The 12,950-nt window shown below is 36.9% G+C and overlaps 1 protein-coding gene across 1 annotated transcript; it reads left to right on the top strand.

The window, feature by feature from the left end:
• Positions 1-7,173: 7,173 nt before the first annotated feature.
• Positions 7,174-9,364, top strand: LOC124546453 (poly(A) RNA polymerase, mitochondrial-like). The gene has a single exon (XM_047125039.1). The coding sequence runs from the start codon at positions 7,493-7,495 to the stop codon at positions 9,167-9,169; it is 1,677 nt and encodes a 558-aa protein (XP_046980995.1). The 5' UTR covers positions 7,174-7,492; the 3' UTR covers positions 9,170-9,364.
• Positions 9,365-12,950: the final 3,586 nt, after the last annotated feature.

Here is a 12,950-nt window from a genome sequence, read left to right as displayed (position 1 = left end):
AGACGATCGTACCAGGCTTTAGCGTCATCCGAGTTCTGGCAACAAAGGAGAAGGAAAGACCCTTTAGAAGGTTTCTATAGTTCTTGCAAATAACTGTGAGACTGCGATTTATTTTATAAATGTGTGTACAACGCTTTCGTGTGCTCTCACTACGGTCGGCGCAAACAAAGTTGATGTGATTTTATATTCCTAGTTTTACACCACAAATGGTATCTCGAAACCTCTCTGTCGCGGTTCGGTAATTGGTTAAGCGAAGTTACGCGTTGGCGTTCAGTCTAGTGTGTACCACCACGTTTTGGCGCCTAGTCACCTTCCGTCCTGTTCTGCTGAACTGAACATAGGGCCAGTGGTAAAATCTCAGGATACATCCAGAGCTAGCTAACCAAGGAACAGGTTAACGACTTGTTAACTTGGAATACGCGTTGTATGTCGCTATTTTATTCCTCGGTTAGTCATTTCCAGAACAGAGTTCATGTCGAGTTAAGTTGGCAATGCCAGCACGAGTGGCAGAGCGGTTCTAGGCGCTTCAGTCCGGAACCGCGTGACCGCTACGGTCGCAGGTTCGAATCCTTCCTCGGGCATGGATGTGTGTGATGTCCTTAGGTTAGTTTGGTTCAAGTAGTTCTAAGTTCTAGGGGACTGATGACCTCAGCAGTTAAGTCCCATAGTGCTCAGAGCCATTTGAGTCATTTTTGAAGTTAGCAACAACTGAAGAGCACTCTGGGTCATTCAGTGATCTCAGTATAGAGATCTCTGGGGTCAGTGATTCAAAAACTTCAGGTCGCGACTCGCTAGTCGGCCGCGAGACTTATTCAGGTGGGTCACCAAACAATTTTTAAAATAACTAAGTAAAATATCTTTCCGAATGAAAATATGAAATGTTATTTCAAAAGGAAAGTTTTATAATCTGAAAAATTATATACAAAATCATTCTAAGCAAGCCACTATTGTGGCTTAATAACGTGCTCTGGCGAAACGAGAACAGCACAGGCGCATGACTCATCGGTAATTGCAATAATGCAACACCACCTTCCCTTCTACTAGGGGTCTTGGGACAGTGTGACTCATGACTGTGAGAGCATGCTTTGCTTGTTTCTTGGTATAGTGCGTGCATGCGTGTTTATTGAAGTGGCTTGCATCATTTAATTTCACTATGGACGTGTAGATTAAAACTGGATCGTGCCTTAAAATACAGACTTCATGTAAGTACAATGAGCCTTCCACATCCAGTACCAGTGCATCACATAATACAACTAAAGGTGACTGTGTTAGTGAAGTTAGTGAACTGAACTCCATCCAGAAGAAGGCAAAATATTGCTTTCGCAAATTACAATGATGGCTATTTGAAATTTGGGTTTGTGTTTGCTGGCACATTTCAAGAGCCACTTCCTCAGTGTGTTGTGTGCTTTGAAGTACTTGCTAATGAGAATATGACACCCTCAAAACTGAAACTACATTTATTGAAGAAACATCCAGAATATGCAAGTAAGTCAATCGATTTTTTCCAAAACAGAAAACGAGAATTTTTAAAGTCAAACTGTGTGATAACAATATCGACTTCTGGGGAACAAAATAAGCAAGCTACAATAGCTTTATATCGATTTTCATTATTGATAGCCAAAAAGGGGGCAGCTCACATCGTAGGAGAGGATATTATTTTACCAGCGGCCAGAATAAGATATGATTCTTTATTTAGTGGAAAAGCACACAAGACTAATTGATGAAATAGTCCTATCAAACACAATAATGAAGAGAAGGATCGATGAAATGTCAGAATTTGTAAAACAATCCATGATCACAGTTTTCAAGCAAAGTGACTACTTTTCGCTTCAGCTTGATGAAAGCACACATATAGCTGGCGAGGCTATTCTTTTGGCTTTTGTTAAATTTGAATTTGATGGGAGTATAGAGGAAGAAATGCCCTTTTGTAAATGTTTGAGAATGACAGCAACAGGGGAGGAAATTTTTAAATGTCTTGGTGGCTTTATGATAGAAAATATAATGGAGTGGACAAAATATGTTGCAATGATGACTGATGGTGCCATTGCTAGGTCTGGCTTATATTCAGGTATGATTGCCAAAGTTAGGGCAGTTGCCCATTCTACTCAGTGGACTCACTGTAGCCTGCACCGAGAGGCCCTTGTAGATAAAAGTCTGTCTGAAAGCCTAAAGATAATCATTAATGACTCAGTGAAAAATATTGGTTTTATGAAATCTAGACCTAAAAATTCAAGATTGTTTGCCATTCTGTGCAATGAGATGGGCAGTGAGCACAAAACGCTTCTCCTGCAATGTGAAGTACGATGGTTGTCAAGAGGGAAAATGCTATCAAGATTGTATGAACTTCGAGGTGAGCTGAGAATCTTCCTGTTGGAGCACAAAAATTATACGAAATCTGTGAGCAGTTTCTTGGACGTGTTAAATGACGAAAACTGTATAATACATCTGTCACATTTGAGTGACATATTCAGTGCCCTTAATAGCCTCCATTTATCAACGCAAGGGAAGGATGTCCACAAGTTCTATGTTCAAGATAAAATAGAAGCAAGTATTAAAAAAACTTGAAAGATAGTCCAGTAAAGTGAAAGAGAGCTATTTTGATGCATTCCCATTCTTCAATGCTTTCTTAGAAACATACGGAATCGAAGTTAACAAGGAAACAGCAGCTGCCATGAAGGAACATCTTGAAGCACTGGCTTGAAGTTTCAGGTACTTGTTCTGAAATAATTTTTCTAGTTAGCACTTAAATTTGAAGATTCCTTATTAAATATGTTTATAATTTTCATGTTATTGTTTTTCTCCCAATATAGAAATGTATCAATTAATTTCCACCTCCTCCATTTTCAAAATGATAGTTAGGCCGTCCCCACATAGCGAACTCAAGAGAATCTCATAGTTTCACGTTAATCCTACTGACAGGTGTTTGGTTATTTAATATTGTTGCTTAATACTGATTTCTTGTTGTAGGTATTACTTTCAAAGAATTCATGATGAACTGCTATGGATAAGAAATCCGTTTGAAGAGGAAAATCTTAAAAAGTAAAAACTGATGGCATCTGCAGAGGACTCCCTGATAGAACTATCGAGTGATTCTTCTTTCAAAACTTTATTTCAAGAATTAAGCCTAATCCCGTTTTGGATCAAATTAAAGGGAGAGTATCCAGTGTTTGCAAACATAGCTTTGAAGAAACTGATGGGTTTCACAACTACTTACTTATGTGAATGTGCTTTTTCTAGCTTGGTTGCTTTAAAAAACAAATATAAAAACAAACTTTGCGGGAAAACGATTTATGACAAAAGCTAACAAGCTCTAATCCAGATATAGAAAGTTTCATTAACACCAAGACTCAACAACACCACAAATTTCATTAAGTTCACCATTTAATTCGAATGAAATAAAGTTCGTGTAGGCCAAGATATTGCTTCTTTTCTTTCATTATGTTCCCTTCACCATTTTCAAAGTTACTATTCAGCAAAGCATTTTTTCGTACAGTACTATGTTCAGTTTCATATTATGTATATTTTTACAGTACTATTAACTATTGTATAGTGGTTGTAGTGGTTGAGTTAACATCTGTATATATTGGGGCGCGAAAATGTTTCCAGAGGAATAGTGGGTTGCGTTACAAAAAAGTTTGGGAACCACTGCTGTGGGTATTTTCGCCTGCATCGTATCATATTTTCATAGTCGTCGTCTGTGTCAAACATGGATGATAAATGTTCCATATTCTAATAATTTCCGGGTATGCAGCCGGATCCCGTCGACATAGTGGCAGAATGCCGACGGGATCCGGCTGCATACCCGGAAATTATTAGAAGACGAAATACGCCAGGAAAATTTCAGAAGTCACAATGTTCCATATATTAAAACTTTTCGCTTGAAGATTCTTTGAGGCTGGTAGATACTATGAATGAGTTCAAGAGTATAGTAGAAAACACAGCAAATGTTGCTGTCTCATTCAGCGAAAATATTAGTGCAAAACATTTAACTAAACTGGTAGGCTACATGTATGTATAACTTCCTAACTTGAATAGAGTTAAATGATTAGGTAAATGTTATTTGACCTGTAAGAAATCTTTCTAGATTTCAGAATAAAGTATACAAAAAATATAGACATATGATTAATGTTATTGTTATTTAAAAGAAGAAAGGCGTTAATATTAAGCACAGGAAAGGCAACAGAGGCTACAGATTGGTGGCGCCCCATATGTGAAATGTAACTTCCAGATTGTGTACAATCAAATACAGGATTTGATAATGTTGTCTACAGAAGGACGCCACAGACAGTTCGATTGAGATGCATCATTTCTACACAATAGTATCCCATCAAATGTACCTGTAGGGTAGAAGCTGAATTGAATCATAAGTAGGCACATAAATAGAAGCAACTGTGAAATGTGGTCTGCTTTGTGATTCAGTTGGTCTTTACAGTCGCCCCAACAAACTGTCACACCATAGACATCATGGAGATTAATTTGACCGAAAATTGTGAAAGGTGTTACTGACTAGTTTGCTCTTCTATTAACGTCTTTGAATGATTCATTCATTAAAGTAACAATGGGTGTTATACAGAAAAGACCCTTGCTAAGATATTGAACACCTTTACGCAGCTGCTTTCGCAGTTCTTGGGCATATATAAATCATGTTTCTGTGATGTGATGATTATTAATTATATTAAGAGTATATATGGAAGAGCACAATGCCAACATTTACAATAATAATCCATTATTTTTTTTATAAACTGGAGGCTGCTGTTGTTGTATCTCACCATCAATGGTTGAGAAACTGTTTCACACATAATTTTGGGTTGTGCAGTCATCTCTAGCACCTGTATGTAATCTCAGAGGGAAGGGGAAGTAACCAGAGGCCTGACACCTTCGCTGTGTTCTTCCTTTTTGTTTTCAGAATAAAACTACCTGTTCTCAAACGTGAAAGAATTAGAGTTGCAGATGGTGCTGCTTCAAGAACCAGAGAAGAGAGAAAAAACTGCACTGCTTAAAAAAGGATCCTAAACCTCAAAATTAGGATCACAAAATCAAAATTAATACTAATGAGTTCAGAATATAAATATATTAATCCATATACATTTATTTATTTTCTTTCAATTGCAATAGAGCACTGAAATAATTAAAAAACTGTCTCTTGTTCATGTTGTCTAGTGTAATATACATTCTTTTAATAATCATGCTGGCTGTCCCTTGCCAATACCAATAAAATCTCCAATGGACAGAAGGAAATCACCAGATTCATAGAAGAGTCATTTCTGAAAGAAAGAAAAGAATGACATGAGACAATTCATGGGAAATTTAAAAACATAGCTTGCAGCCACTCATTGTCATGATTATGTAGATCCAATAACTAAAGATTCATGTCAACTACATGAAAAGTACCTATGTTCTTGTCACACAGAATAGTTACTTTATGATAAATATGAATGTGTTTATGTGGTTAATACTAATAATTGAGAAATATAACAGATATCTCCTATAGCTCTCTTTAAAAAAATAGCTTTCCTGTTAATTTTACTACGTTAAACTTTGCTTGAGTAAACAGAAATAATTTACATGTTTAGGGGAATAACGCTAGGTGGTGCACAATTTTGTTGCTCTGAAGCATTCAGTAAAATATGGAAAGTTATTGTCCCAATGGGATATAAGAGTGAACAATATTATCTGCTGTAGATTTGGCTGAGTGAACTATGGACATTAGTGTGCTACCAAACTTTTTGTTACATTTAACAATCATAATATGCCACCAACTTCAGAAAAATGGTGCTTCACACAAGTACAATATAAGATATTTCAATTTACGTTAGCTTCAAGTTGCTACAGTTTGACATAAAGGAGAACACTGAAAATAGCTTTACATTCAAGGAAATTAAAAAAAAATAGTATTCCAGGCATCCCTTCCACATGCTACAGTTATGCAGATAACTAGATACTTGTTCTGTTCTTATAGTATAGAAGTTTCATGATAAATATGGGTGGGCTTATGTGGACAATACTGAAAACAGAGAAACAACGTTCTATAGAATGGGAAGCATCGCTTAAAAAAAAAAAAAACAAAAAAAAAAAAACAACTTACTTTCCTCTTAATCTTACTGTGTTAAATTTTGCCTGAGTAAGAACAAGTAGTTCAATGTCTTCAGTAAGTAAATTTTTACCGTGCTGTGGTGTTTGCTAAAAAGGCATTTCCAATAAAAGAACAGAGTGGAACAATATTTTCTGCTATTCATGAGATTGGGGCACTACTGTTTTGTCAAAAAGTTTTGCAACACAAAAACAGAGAAAGCTGGTAATGCAAATTGCACACATAGTTGGTGTGGTTTTTCTATTGGGTAAAGTCTATTACGGCACTATCTGTTAAATAAAATGAAACAGTCTTTCAAGCTGCTGCAGCAATTGTAACACACGCCAGATGAACAAGAGTATTTTTGTATGAACCGTCATTTTAATGTTCCTGATTCACATAAATAACACGACGGAATTCACGAGGTACTGAAATCGAATGCATATAACTACAAATAAACAGTATTATTTAACAAACAGAGGGAAAAACGAAATGATAGTATGGCTTGACTGGCCAGGAGGCCTCATTAGGGGAAGCTCGGCCGCCGAGTGCGAGCCTTATTTCAGACGACACCACATTCGGCGACTCGCATGCCGGTGATGAGGATGAAATGATGATAACACAACACCCTGTCCATTAAAGAAGAAAAAGAGGCAGACAGAGAAATAATCTCGCCTGTCCGTCATATGCTCCAGTTTCTTACGTACAAGATTGACAAGACGAAGTACAGCTTCCTTTGATAAGGAAAACTGGATACAAATTCGGAATCAGTGTCGTCACTGTTTCTTTTCCTTCGTCGTTCTCATGAACAGTTCAGCCAAAATCTCGTCATTGCTGGCTGCATCTGTCACTATTCCTGCCTTCTTGAAACGTTTTTCCCCAGTTAAGCCCGGTAACCGGCTAAAAATCGCCGCTTATATTATCTCGAGTTTATTCTCCGGTTAGGCATTATTCCTGGTTCGTACAACACGTTTCTCGCGCTACTCCGAGAATAGAGCTTAACCGACTGCTAAGCGGAGAATGGCCCGTAGAGCACTGTTTGATTATTTGCATCGATGTTACTTCGCTGTTGAAATGCTCAGTAACCAGAGATATCACCAGTACAATGTTTACGATACGAAGAAAACATGCGGTGTCTAATGTACTGGAGATGTTCAGTTAATTTTATACTTGATTGTGCCATCTACATTTGAGTATGTTTGTTTCTTTCTGGTTTGTGACAAGTTGTTTTCAATTTCTGCATAGTTATAACCTCTGACACATCTTATGAGAAACATACGAGTCCTTCAAATGCGGCAAAAGATAAATAAAATGAAACATCTAGTAATCTGGCACATCGTGTGACTTTTATTTAGCTGTGAAAGACGAGAAAATCAATATATTGTGCATTGTTTTGAGATGTGAGTGGATCGTAGTTCTAAAATGACGCTAATTCGCATGGGAACTTCAATCAAGATTTGCAAAACACTCCGAAATTTTTGCACTACCAGTTCAAGGAGTTTTGCGAGAAAAATTGTTTTAGATACTCAAAATGACATTACTGCAGGACAACAGATGATTATGACTTTCAGGGAAAAAGTTGAGAACAGAAGAAATGAGGCGAAGAGGAGTGTAATAGTGCAGGTGCAGTCTGAGAAATCTGCAACCGATTTGTATAACTATTGTTCCGAATATGGCACAATCGAAAGTATGCATCATTATTGTTTGAATGAACAGTCACACTTTATTCTCGTGGAATTTAAAGCAGTGAGTGCAATGGAAAGACTTCTAAATCAGTGTTGCCACTTGAATGAAAGCCACATAATACCAACAAGGACTCCGTACCTATGGTTTCGTTCAAAGTCGCCTAGAAAGAAGCAAGCAAGAACAGGCGAGTCAGATGTGCCAATACTTAAACATCAATACGGAACCGCAATACCAACAGATAAAGACATTAAAAATTTATTGCAAGGAGCAAAATCCTTGTCAGAGCAGATAGATGTGTTGTATAGTGCAACTCATTTAAACGATGTGGGAGAAAGACTGCGGTTTCTAACCGCTCGGCAGATAGAAATAGCTCTCTGTGGACCATTTCCTAACGTAGAAGCTCTTCCTTTTGGATCATCGGTGAATGGGTTTGGAAGAATGGGCTGTGACCTTGATATAGTCTTACAGCTGGACAGTGATGACAGTCACGAAAAATGGGAAGATTGTCGTCTGGTGTTCCAAGCCAAAACGTCTTCTCCTAACGGACGTGCATCCACACAACGGCTAATGGAAACTGTAGGTGACATGTGTCAGTTGTTCCTCCCAGGTGTAACGGGAGTTAAACGGATTTTACAAGCGCGAGTGCCAATTGTCAAATTTCAACAAGATCTCACAGGTATTGAGTGTGATTTATCAGCCTCGAATGCATTTGCAGTCCAGATGAGCGAACTGCTTTACATCTTGGGTTCTCACGATGTAAGAGTGCGTCCTCTAGTGTTTGCCGTTCGTGCTTGGGCCCGCTATGTAGGACTGACGAACCCTGTACCAGGCAGATGGATCACAAACTTCTCACTCGTTCTTATGGTGCTGTACTTCCTCCAACAGAGGTCGCCTCCAATATTGCCAGCACTTGATAAACTAAGTATGTCTTCCACTGCATTGAATTTAAACAACTTGGATGCCAGATCTGCTATTGTGGGGTCTGACCATGAAGATATCCCCTCGGAACAGGATAATCGTGTTGAGACTGTAGGAATAATGTTTACAGAATTCCTTGCATTCTATTCTTCGTTTGATTTTAACAATTTAGCTATCAATCTTTTAACATCAGCCAACACTATAAAGCCAGAACATTCACCTCTTTACATTGTAAATCCTTTGCAGCCAAACTTAAATGTAAGTAAAAATGTTGGGCCAGAAGAGGTAGAAAAACTTCGTATGGAGCTGAGGAATTCTGCATGGTTGTTAGAATCTGCTGATGTAACACCAACTTCTGACAAAAGTGTTCCTTGGGGCTTATTGACATTTTTCAGAGAAAATCACCACAGTAAAGAACAAAGGTCATTTGCCCCTCCAGTAAGCAAACGTAGGAGAGTGTCCATAAACAAATTATTCTTGGAAGAAACAAGGTAGCGCTAGCAAAAATTTTCAGTTGAAAAGTAGATTTTTTTAACTAAGAAAACTATTGTGTATGGAAAGAGAGATTTAAATTTTTTGCCTTATTCTGTGTGTGGCAATCTGTAAAATTAAAATTGTGAATTGCAATGTAGCTTATTTTTGCTCAAAATTATTGTATATTGCTAATGTCAATAAATTTGATCATGAGTAGGCCTACTGTTATTTTGTAGTCACTTATTGGTGAAAGAGTCATCAGAGTATTATAAATCTTTAGCAGAAATGTACAACAAATTTTTATTTCCTTGTATGTTTGTGGTATTTTTTCTGATTTAAGATTTATGGACAATTACCTCTTACATTCAGTCAAATTTTTTACAGCTAATTAATCAGAAGTTGTCTAGAAGAAAGAAAGGTAACAGTTTATTGTTACGTCAACAACACCTGTACAACCATTGTCCTGTCCTCAAAATGCTTATTTATATAATTTGTGTGTGTGTGTGTGTGTGTGTGGGGGGGGGGGGGGGGGGGGAGGAGGAGGGGGGGTGTTGATTTTCGTCGTGCTACTGTGACAGAGTTCTTGAATGATGAAATAAAGTGTTGACAGGGCATGAGCTTTGTTTGGGGATTAAAATGTGCTGTATTATTGTCAATGAACCAACTCAGCATTTGCATTAATTGATGCACAGAAACAGCAGTAACCCTGAATCTTTATGGTTGGACAGGAAAGCTGAACTTTCACATTGTGTACTGTTCATGTATCTGACTGAAACTAACTTATATGACTTTCTCATGTGAAGTACATGTTAATTTTATAAAATTGTTTTATTTCTGGAACATTGTTGACTATGGAAGGATATCAGTTTTGATTATTTTTCATAATATTACTAGTAGAATGTGTGTACTTTTTCTTCACATCTCGGCACGATAATTCCATATTGGTTACTAGTGTTTTTAATTGTCAACCCTGATAAGCCAACAACAGTGTGTGTAACATACAGTTCATAGATAAGTGTTGCCATTAGGTGCTTAATATGGTACACAAAGCATAGATATAGTGTCTGCATTGCATATGAGAGGCAGGAGAAATAACTTTTTGCCAGATAGTTGTATTCAGCTAGCAGTGTTATCAGTATTGTTTGTGCGCCTAGCTAAACGAGATTGAAAACACTGCTGAACTCATGTATAACAACAGGGCTAGGGCTGTGTGTTTATGTTGTGCATCAAGACACTTGTCCACATGGTTTTGATCATTTAATCTGTGTTCGTTTTTAGTCTCATTGCTTAGCATTGGTCAAAAGGAAGTGTGTATTTAATGTTACTGTAATGTGCAACAGGAATTAAAATTTTTGAAACTGTGCAATGACAGTGAGAATGTGTGTGTTTACTGCACACTGTGTGCTGGAGAATTTTATGTTGCACATAAAAGAAAGGATGATATTAAAGACCACATGAAAACAGCTAAACACAGGATTACTATTAATGCTACTGCTTCACCAAATATAAGAAATTTTACCAAAGCCAAAGATGGGAATAATAGTGATCTGGAGTGTGTTGCTAAAGAGGGTAAAAACATTCAGGAACAAGTGCATACAATTTTTAAACAATGGAAAATCTAGGATGAAATTTAATAATACCAGAGAAGGAAAGTTGCTACTCACCATATAGCGGAGATGCTGAGTCACAATAGGCACAACAAAAGAGCTGTGTCTATTTCCTGAACATACAATGGCGAACTATGTAGTTCAAAACCAAAGGGTAGGGTGTGGTTCAAGTTCTTAAAAAGTACCAGATACTACTGAAGAGACGCAGAAAGCAATTTTTTTAAGGTGTTTCAAAGGACTGATATTTTGTGTTGCAGTATATCTAAAATGGTTGAGTTTTTGATGTCTTTGCGTGAAATATTCCAATTGAGAGAGTTTTTTTCAATTCTGGGAGCATTTGGCCTACAGAAAGGGATAGACTGTCAGTATCTATTGTTGACCGTCTAGTAAACGATAAAAATTAATTCTGAATTTTCTGGTTGTGAATTTTATGATGTAAATACATTAAACCATTTCTGAAAAGAAGGGTCATGTCTGTTAGAAAATATGACTGTATAAATAAAGTGTAATGCTTCAATAAGCTGTTAAAACTTTTAAGTAATGTAAGTAAAAATGTCATCTCCCCCCCCCCCCCCCCCCCCAATAAAAAATGGTAAATGTGCTGGGTTTGACCAAAATAAATATGATAAGTCTACATCTGCTGAATATTTACTTCAGTCCACTGATAAAAATCAAGGAATAATAGTTATTTATTCTCACTAATTATGAACATTCTTACGTAAAAAGTGTTTTCAGACCTTAGAACTGGATGATATGATCATTTGTAGAAGTAGCAACTAATAATATGTCATTGTTCTAATTTGCAGGTTTTCTTTAATTTTCCATGTGCCTGCAAATAGCTTGCCTAAGACCTATGTCAGAGACGATTGATTTCAACTGCACGTCGAAGTTGCTTTCCTTGAAAATTACTACTTGTAGTGTAGCATGAGATTCCCCGTAATATGTTCCACTATTATCCTCTTAGGCTGATGAAAGATGCTCATGAAAGTTAAAAATGTATGTTGGGTAGTTTGTAGACAGAGAACAGACAACAGTGCGCGCTTTGTGTTGATACATTTGCAGAGATGACAAATAATTGTGCCCACAGGACATCAGCAAAGTGCAACAGTGATCGAGTGTCTCCAGCTGCTGAGAAGGGATCATTTATGATTTGGCATTACGGCTTGGTGGGTTTTTCGGATGGCAGACAGACAGGTGCGCTGTCTACAATGTCAATGCCCAAGAAAATAATTTAAATGTTTTAAGTCTAAACTGTGACTTGATTCAATGCACTCTTTTAGGTGATGTCACAAGATTTACTTCAGACATATTGCTCTAGTTGAGATCTGTTCATCCAACTGTGTAATTATTTTATTTGAGCAACAAAATATCAAAGAGGTCTTCAAAAGACAGTTATGTCATTTCATACTGAGCTGACATAGTTGTGGTCTCTCTTACAATCCTCGGTCCTCTGCAAATGAGAAAGAAGTCCACACAGTATAATTAGTAGAACTGTGTAGCAGGTCCACAGCTTTAAGGAAATGCAATATGGTGACCAAAGATTAAAGTGAGGTAAAAGTTGAGCATGAGAAGCATTTAGGTGACAGAGCACCATGAATTGAAGATTTATTTATAATCCATAATCAGAAACTTTTTTTATTTCACTTCATTCTCTGTCATAGAGGAAATCTTGAATAGAAAATGTAATCAATAACAAGCCAGCAAACAGTCATCGTGTCACTATAAATATATATATTTTTAAGAGGTGCGCCCAACAACTTCTTGTTATTTTATACATTCAATATCTGATTCTTACACTAATTTTACAGTAAATTTACTGCTTAATGTTTTTGCTGCCTACAGTAAAAATAAGTTACTGGGACCTACACTGCCCTAATACAAGGAACAAAAATAATTTTCGTGGGCACTTTGCCTTATGGTCAGATTGAGTTTATGTACTCTGGTGCGAGAGTAATCAATTATCTTCTATCTAAAATAAACAAGAAATGGGAAACCCTAACTTATCTAAAAGAAAATTTAAAAAATACACCTCTGTTGCCACTCCTGCCATAAATTATCTTTTTTTCTAGATTCAATGATTGGAAAGTTCTGTTAACTGCATGGTGCATACTGTGTACTACATAGCAACAGTCATTGTAAAACTACATGACAAGTAATTATAAATTGTAAACGGGACTATGTATTTACTTATGATG

This window comes from Schistocerca americana, chromosome 1, assembly GCF_021461395.2.
Source record: "Schistocerca americana isolate TAMUIC-IGC-003095 chromosome 1, iqSchAmer2.1, whole genome shotgun sequence".
In the NCBI taxonomy this organism is placed as follows: Eukaryota; Metazoa; Arthropoda; class Insecta; order Orthoptera; family Acrididae; genus Schistocerca; species Schistocerca americana.
This window is presented reverse-complemented; position numbering and strand designations above follow the sequence as displayed.

Coding starts and splice junctions, on each gene's coding strand:
- LOC124546453 (XM_047125039.1), top strand. CDS start 7,493: ATGACGCTAATTCGCATGGGAACTTCAATCAAGATTTGCAAAACACTC.